At 34.9% G+C, this 9,291-nt stretch overlaps 1 protein-coding gene across 1 annotated transcript; it reads left to right on the top strand.

The window, feature by feature from the left end:
* Positions 1 to 5,016: 5,016 nt before the first annotated feature.
* On the top strand, positions 5,017 to 5,687 carry LOC130823337 (zinc finger BED domain-containing protein DAYSLEEPER-like). The gene is made up of 2 exons (XM_057687956.1): positions 5,017 to 5,230; positions 5,347 to 5,687. The coding sequence occupies exons 1-2, from the start codon at positions 5,017 to 5,019 to the stop codon at positions 5,685 to 5,687; spliced, it is 555 nt and encodes a 184-aa protein (XP_057543939.1).
* Positions 5,688 to 9,291: the final 3,604 nt, after the last annotated feature.

Here is a 9,291-nt window from a genome sequence, read left to right as displayed (position 1 = left end):
CACTAGGCCAAACTCTCTCTCAAATTGCTTTACTCAAAGCAACAACCTAAGCTCCACTAAAAGCTAAACACTTCACTAACTTCACTCAAAGCTATATGAATTCCCTCTTAGACTCACCCGAGTCTAATTACAAATACTCTCAAAAACCCTTACAATAAGGATGAAAATTCTCTAAAATAAAATCAAAAGTTGCACAAGAAAATATTGAAAATTGATTGGCAATTTTTAAAACAAAATATTTCTTGTAAAAATTCCAAAAATAATCGTATGTAAGAATAAGCTCATACGTTGGATGCTTAGGAACAGCCGAATAAGTGTGCTATTTATAGAACTTAAAATTTCTAATAAAATGGAATATTCCAACCATTATTCCCTTATCCCAATTAAAAAGGAAAATAATGTGGATCACAATAACGAAGTCTTCCTACGGTTAATCTTAAAATAGGCATCAAACTTGACCAATTCAAGCCCACGGTTATTTAGCAATAACCGTTGTTCCCAGCTTTTGTTCCCTAAAGCAGCAGTTCCCTTGTACTAAATTTAGCTGCAGTCCCTGTTTCCAATTATAAATGTTGGAACTTTAGACTAAAAATAGAGACGGTTGAGCTTTCCAATAATAGGGATGGTTGCTTATTACTAATAATAGGGATGGTAACATATTTTCTAATATTAAGACCGGTTCTTTAAAACTAATAATAGCTAAGACTTTTTCAACAACAGCTGTTCCTATATTTAGCAAATCCAATATTCACTAAATATAGATCCTAAAATAACTTAGTAAAAACGAAAAATCATTTTGGAAAACACTTTGCCAATTAACTTTAATAAATTATAATTGCAACAAATTAACTTTATTTAATACATCAACTAAAAATCATAATTAAATAGTAATCAGAATTTACAGTGGACGTAGGCCGACTCCAGTTAGGAACAGTGCGCTGTCTCCATTTTCCAGTTCTGCTAGAACATCCAACTTGGGAACAGTTTACCTGCTGTCTCCATTTTTCATCCCAAGTGATATACTTCTTCTAACATCTTTCAGATTCTTTTGACATGTACATTTCCATGAACCAAGTCATAGGTACTATCAACGATCATAAATACAACCGGATATCGACCTACACATAATCTCTAAAAATACATTCGTTTAAATAAAGTGTAGTCATCATCAAAACTCAAGAGGTCCAACATGCCTAAGGGTATAGGTGTTAGTGTAACTATCATGTATTGTTCTCTTGTCGTACTACCATGGTGTCCCTAACAGCAAATGACATGCATCCATCTCAAGCACATCACACATGATTTCATTCACATATGTTCCTAAAGTCAGGCTTATTAAGTATTGCTTATCTACTGAACCATTTGCCTTATTGTCCAGCCATTTCATCTTACAAGGATGAGGGTGAGGTTTGTTTACTAAGCCCAGCTCACTCACTAACTGTTTACTCACACAATTGGATTCACTCCCACCATCAATGATTAAGTCACACACTTTCCCTTGTACTTTGCACTTGGTCTGGAATATATTCTCTCTTTGGTCAGATTTCTTTGCCAACGGTGTGGTGTGGAAGCTTTTCCTCATGATCAGGCTAACATGTTCTTCCTCATGCAGTACTCTCTCCAGGTTTGCCTCCTCCTCTTCCTCAGTGTCTCCTTCAAACCTATGTCTATTCCCATCCTCATCTATTATGAAGGTACCATCATCATCACTAAGGTTAGGTGGATATATTTCCTCTTTCTGCCCATTCTTGGAAACCAAAATCTTCTTAGGTCTAGTGTCTTGCCTAATCTCATCCCATTCCCTCATGGTGAAGGCTCTAGCATTTGGACAATCCTTCTTATAGTGTCCCTCTGCCATTACACTTAAAGCATACTACATCTTTGGAAGGTGCTACCATCCTCACAGTGCTGGGCTTGGATAGGTCTGTCTGTGCATCCCTCTCAGATGCTGCTGTGGTGCTAGTGTTCTTAGGGGTGTAAGTCCTATTGATCCTGCGGTATGAGGTGGTTGCCTTAGTCATGTGTTTCTCAATGTCAATAGCCATCAATCCTGCTGTGTGTATGGTTAGATGAGGTGTGTTAATCAGTTTCCCTCTGATTTCTTCCCTTAGACCTGCCAAAAACTTGCCCACTCTCAATTCCTCATCATCATGGACATTACATATCACAGTGAGCTTCTCCCACTCTTGAATATACTCTTGCACAGTCTTATTTCCTTCGTCATTTTTGCTTTGGCAACCTTGAATTGCTGGTCTGGTGGTGTGTCTTTGAATTCAAAGTATTGGTCCATCCTACTTTCCCAATCTAGGTAACATTCTGGGTCATGGGTAAGGCCATCAAAGTCAGGAATGTCAATGTTTATGGTTCTATCATCATAGGGTCGAGGATTAGGGTTTTGTGGTCTGTCGACTTGATTATCTAAACCCAAGTGAATCATCAATCTACGCATACCATCCTCTAACATACCAAATCTTTCCTCATGGTCCATGGTCTCAATTAAACAGCTAACAATAACCAGCACAGAAATTTTCCAACGACAATCAAATTTAACAAAAACAAGAATCGCACAATCGTAATACCAGATATACACTTGTACACTGATGTGAAATGTAGGATTAAATTGAATGAAAAAATTAAAATGAATGACAAAAATGAAATCAGAATAGGAGGAATCACTCCCTGAATGTCGTATGAACAATGTTGAAGGATTCTGGAATGTTGTCGCTTGACAATCGCCCTGCAACTTCCTTCCTCTGAAATTTTCCAGACAACTAACAATGTTCTTGAAATACCCAGTTTCTATACTACCTTTGTCCCTTTCGTGAATTGGCTCTGATACCAATTTGATGCAAAACCAGGGCTGATTAAGGCCTTGATTATGCAAAGGTTAATGTTCAGCGGAACCTTTGATCAATTATACTAACAAACACAACAATTGATGATGAACAGAACACTCAACACACAAAACAGAACCAAGAAATCCTTTCTTGGTTTTCTAATGATGATGATCAGTGTTTGTATCAACGTTTCTTATACCAACGATAGATGTACAATGCCTTTCAAGGATTGTACTTACGGTTTCCTTGCAGAATAATTGATTGCTCCACAATCTTTGAGCCTACAAAGATCAAAGGATACTCCGTATACCTTTGATGAAGTCACCGCCAACTACAAAGAAGGAAAACAGAAAACAACTTTCTGAAATACCTCAACTTGTATTGAATCAAATGAAATCATATGTTGTAAGATATCTTCATTACATGGGGTGAGGCTCTCCTTATATAGAGCACTTAACTACCTTAACGGCTATATTCTAATTACAAGCCTAATTAAAGAACACGTGCTAATTACAAGGCGCCTAAACAACAGAAACAGAAGACAAAATACTTAGGCAAATTCTGAGCTAGAAAATCTGTCAGACAGCCCTTCTTTCACTCAACGTCTAGGACTCCACGTGGACTATCAGTGAGGTCATGGACCCTTGATGGCTTGGTCCATGTGCAAAGATGACCTTGCTCAGGGTCTAGATGGACCGGGCCTACACTCAGGAGACTCAGCAAGGTCTGCTGGTCGTCAGAAAGTCCTGCAGTCTGGGTTCTGTTGTCTATTCCCATTCCCAAGTGTGTAGTCTAGGTTCTGCAGTCTGTTCCCAGTTCCAAGTGCATGATGTTGTTCTCTGATACTGTATTGGCTTCCTCGCATCCCATACATGATCTTGAGGTTATGTTCCATTTTTGGAGAATTTTTGGAGAGCATCCTTGACCCGATTCTGCCCTTCATGTATAATTGGCGAAGGTGACAAGTTAGGAACACTGTCTTGTACTTAGGGATGGCAATGGGTATTGGAACCGACCCGAATCCGTGGATTCGTATTCGTTTTCACGGATCTGGGTCCTAAAAAATTGGACCCGTCGGATCCGGATCCGTTTAAATTTCATGGGTCCGGATCCGGATCTGAGAAAAATACCCAGACCAGGACCCGCGGATCTGGAGGACCCGCTTATATATATATATATATATATATATATATATATATATATATATATATATATATATATATATATATATATATATATATATATATATATATATATATATATATATATATATATATATATATATATAAATATAAATATATATATATATATATATATATATATATATATATATATATATATATATATATATAAATATATAATAAAAATACCTCAAAGCTCAAACCCTTAGTTTCCCTCCCTTCCCTCACTACTCACTGCCTCAGTCCTCACCTTCACACTGTCACGCGTTCTCCTTCTCCCTCACACAGTTGCCCCTGCCCCTGCAATCATCACTCGACAGTTGACACTCGACAGCCACACCACCGGCCACCGAATACTTCTCCCCTCTCCTCACAGGCGGATTTGAGGGTAATAAAACCTAATTTTGATATTTTTTTCTACAATACTTTTGATTTGTGTTGAATTGTTGAGTAGTTTTTAATTTATTTGAGTTTAGTGGTTGATTTATGTTGAGTTCAATGGTAATTTTTGATTGATGTTGAGTGGTTGATTTATGTTGAAATGTTGAGTACTTGAGTTCAATGGTGATTTTTGATTTATGTTGAGTGGTTGATTTATGTTGAAATGTTGAGTACTTGACTTCAATGGTGATTTTTGATTTATGTTGAATGGTTGAGTACTCTAGTTCAATGGTGATTTTTGATTTATGTTGAGTGGTTGATTTATGTTGAAATGTTGAGTACTTGAGTTCAATGGTGATTTTTGATTTATGTTGAATGGTTGATTTATGTTGAAATGTTGAGTACTTGAGTTCAATGGTGATTTTTGATTTATGTTGAATGATTGATTTATGTGGAAATGTTGAGTACTTGAGTTCAATGGTGATTTTTGATTTATGTTGAATGGTTGGTTTATGTTGAATTGTTGAGTTCAATGGTAATTTTTGATTTATGTTGAGTTCAATGGTAATTGATGAGTATGATGACTAGTAAATTTATCACAGTGTATTGTTGAGTAAATGGATAATCAAAATCATGCACTTGATGGTGCTTCTAGTCAACCTATTGAGCATCATATTCATGAATCATATGGGGAATTTGAGGGTAATGTTGATGTTGAGAATGAATCTACTGAACAAAGTAGTGCTAAAAGTAAGAAATTAACTTCAGAAGCATGGACTTATTTTGACCTTGTACATGTGAATGGTGTACAAATGGTAAAATGTAAGACTTGTAAGAAAATACTTTCCTACAAAGGGAGTAGTGGAACTTCACATCTTCTTAAACATGCTAAAAAAAATGTTCAAGTAGACATTTAAACCTTGCATCTAATCAATCACAATTAAAAGTGAAAAGAGAAATCGATGGATCTACTTACTTAGCAGTTAATGAAAAGCCAAAGAAAGTGGTTTTTGATCAAGAAGTATCAAGGAAAGAATTGATGAAAATGGTGGTAATGCATGAGTATCCTTTATCAATGGTTGACCACATTGGTTTTAGAAACTTTATGAGGAGTTTAAATGACAACTTTAAGATGATTTCGAGAAACACATTGAAAAATGATGTGATAAAAACGTACAACACCGAGAGGAGCTCTCTTAAAGTCTTGCTGGAGCGTAATGAGGGTAGAATTACAATAACAACTGACATGTGGACCGCCTCTACTAAAAAAAAGGGTATATGGCTGTAACGTCACATTTCATTGATGAAGAATGGGTTTTACATAATAGAACTCTAAGGTAATTTCTTTTCCTTTCATTTAAATTTCATTGGTATTGAATTTTAAATTAGTTATGTGAATTTTATTTAAACTTGAATCCATGTTGGTGTGTGAATTTTGTTTAGGTTTTGTTATGTTCCATACCCAATAACAAAGGGGTTCTTGCCAAGATATTATTGGATTGTTTTTCTCAATTCACCTTGGAAAATAAAATCTCTTCTATTGTTGTTGATAATGCTACCACAAATGATGCAATGATGAATGTCTTGATGGATAAATTAGAAAGTAGTTCTTTAATGTTGGGTGGAGATTTTTTGCATATGAGGTGTAGTGCGCACATTCTTAACTTGATTGTGAGAGATGGTTTAGATGTCATTGATTCTGCTATTTGCAAAGTTCGAGATTGTGTTGCATTTTGGATGTCTACTCCTAAAAGAATTGAAAAGTTTGAGGAAGCTTGTCGCCTTTTGAATGTGACTAAACCTAAAAGGGTGAGTCTTGATTGTAAAACTAGGTGGAACTCCACATATGATTTGCTTGACACTTGTTTGCCTTTTAAAGAAGTTTTTAATAAGTTGAAACGTCTACATAGAAGGTTGAATTTTGATGTGCTTAGTGATCATGATTGGCAAATGGCTACTCTTGTTTGTCAAAAGTTGGAAATATTCTATAAGGCAACTAAGGTTTTTTCTGGTAGAAATTATCCAACTTCAAATTTGTATTTTCGTAATGTTTGTGAGATTAAACTTGCATTAACTAAGTGGAGGCAAAATGACAATAGTGAGATTATTAGAAAAATGGCTGAGAAAATGGTAGAAAAGTTTGACAAATATTGGGATCATACTAGTGATCTTTTGGCCATTGCGGGCATTTTAGATCCGAGAAATAAGATGGATTGTGTGGTGCATTATTTTAAGAAATTCTATGGAGATGATGCCAATGCTAAAGTGGAAAGAGTAAGAAATACTCTTTATAATCTTTTCGATGAGTATAAAAGTCAATGTAATGTGAATGAAAGTTCTCCAGGGGAGACACAATTTGAGGATCTTGGTGATGAGGATGATTTCGCTAGGACTAAGAGACAAAAAAATTGATTATGTGCCCATTAAAAGTGAAATTGATCAATACTTAGAGAGTCGTACTTTGCCGGAGAATAATGAATTTAATATACTTGCATGGTGAAAGATAGACCAAAGCTACCCAACTTTAAGAAAAATTGCCAAAGACATTCTTGCAATTCCTGTCTCATCGGTTGCTTCGGAAAGTGCATTTAGCACGGGTGGAAGGGTAGTTAGCGCTCACCGGTCTAGGCTTCATTCTCAAACAGTGGAGGCTTTGATGTGCTTGCAAAATTGGATGGTCGATGATGTCAAAGGTAATTTTATACTAATTTGCACATTTAGTCTATATTTTACTAACTAATGTAATTATATTTTTCGTTATTGAAGTTAATTTTGAAGGAACTTATGCTTGTTCAACTATCAACGAAGATGGTGAGGATGTGGAAATGATGGACAATCTTGATATGGTATTTATTTTGCGTTATAAATTTATAATCTTATATTCTTATATTTAAATTTTTAAAAATATCATCTATTAATGAGTTTTTTTTGGTTTGTAGGATATTGATGATGTTAGTGTTGAAGAATTTTGACAAATTGGAAACATTGGATGACTACGAACATGAATGATTGACTTCTATTAATTATATTAAGTTATTTTGGATGTGTTTGTTGGATATTTTAAAGATAATTTTAAGTTGTATAATGTTTTTTTGGGTGATTCATTGTGAAATTATATATATTATTAACATTAGTCTATAAATATCGCTTTATTGCAATCTTAACAAATTTAAAAATTAAAAAAAAAATCAAAACTGGACCCGTTTTGGACCCGGATCCGGTACTGGATTCGCAGTATCCACGGATCCGGATCTGGGTATTGCAAAACTGGACCCGCGGATCCGAGTCCGACTCTGGATCCTGTTCTTGAAACCTGGACCCGGTCTAGATCCGACCCGTTGTCATCCCTACTTGTACTTGTGAGCTATTTTGAAGGTCTTGATCACTTGATGCATTTGCATCATTATTGAAAAAAAACCATCTATCCTTGCACATATAATGTTAAGACTAGGAATTATAAGTCCTGAAAATAACATTTTATAAACTACTCCTATAAATTGTTTCATATATCCGACTTGAACTTTTGAGATCAATTAAATCTTATTGATGTGCCTGTAAACTTTTGAGTATTTACTGAACAGTAAGGAGAGTATTGAAAGAACCGAAAAGAATCAAAACCGGCTAAAAAGCAATTGACCTGATTTTATGTGTTCATTCATTCTTCCTACAGATTCAGAACAACAAATAATAATGTCTACTACTCTTGCAACTTCAATGTCAATGGTGAACCCAATTAATCTACGAAACGGTGTTGTTTCTTTCTTCTTCCGTCACCATACGTCTAGATTCTTCTGTAGATGCTCTCAGAGTAAATACTCTCAGCTTCCTTCAGAATTCACTGATACTTTCTCTAAGAGTATGCAAATGGCTGCCCTTAAACCCCATCATCGTATTGGTTAGTTTCCAATTTTACTTTCTTTTTAACTTTTTTTTGAGTTTGGGTTTTGTGTTAAGTTTACTGTTTTTTTTGTGGGATTATCATAAATACTTCTATTAATTATGTATTACCATGATTTTTTACAATGGAAATTGACAGATAAAGTTTTGTTTGTTTGTTTGTGTTATACTGTTATTGCATTCTGAATATGATTTATGACCCACCAATACTTTCAAGGAAGTTCAATAACATTGCTAGGATTATTCTGTTATGTTTATGTTCTGGGTATTAGGATAAGATTTGATGTATTATGTTGTTTCAGTGTTAGGGTGCAACGAACTGAATTACTGAAATTTGGGGGTGAGAGAATTTGATAACTTGAGTTTTATTGTTCACTTTTCATCAGCCTTTAAAATTAGGAACACTTTCTAAATTAGGTCTAAATTATAGAAGGAAAAAAGAAAGAGAATTTTGTTATTGGTTGATGTATAGATATTCTAAATTGTAGTAGTAGAGCATGAACAATATTACTGCAATACCAGTACATTTTTTAGAATGTGAACAATGGAGAATGGTGAATTCTTCTTTTGGATGGATTTAGGTATGTCTAGGTGTATGTGGCTTTAGGTTACTACAAATATAATTGGAGAAAAGCCAATGTCAAAAGAATGGATAGAAGGGAGAAAAACAAGTAAACCATCGTAATTAAAGTATTTAACACTTCCAAACATAGTGTAAAACAACAATTTTGGTAACAGTCATGTTAACGGTCGCAAAATAGATTTTGCAATCAAGGTGGTCTATATATGGGTCACTGACTCGCTGTAAATCAAAAACCTTTATGATACGATCACGATATGGCAATGTGGCTTTGTTTTTGCACTATAATTCCAAAAATCCTTCACTTAGAACTTAAAATGGGTATTTAAGAGTCCTTGTTCTACTTCTCCATGATAATTAGTTGCTTACTCTTTTGATCATCATCATCATTATACACAATATATCCCAGTCATAG

This window comes from Amaranthus tricolor, chromosome 9 (genome assembly GCF_026212465.1).
Source record: "Amaranthus tricolor cultivar Red isolate AtriRed21 chromosome 9, ASM2621246v1, whole genome shotgun sequence".
NCBI classification, from domain to species: domain Eukaryota; kingdom Viridiplantae; phylum Streptophyta; class Magnoliopsida; order Caryophyllales; family Amaranthaceae; genus Amaranthus; species Amaranthus tricolor.
Note: the sequence above shows the minus strand (reverse complement) of the source record. Positions and strands in the feature narration are given on the sequence as shown.

Excerpts from the sequence above, each read along its gene's own strand:
- LOC130823337 (XM_057687956.1), top strand. The coding sequence starts at position 5,017 with ATGGATAATCAAAATCATGCACTTGATGGTGCTTCTAGTCAACCTATT. Across the intron at positions 5,231-5,346 it reads AATGGTAAAATGTAAGACTT|TGAAAAGAGAAATCGATGGA; the intron begins GTAAGAAAATAC and ends CACAATTAAAAG.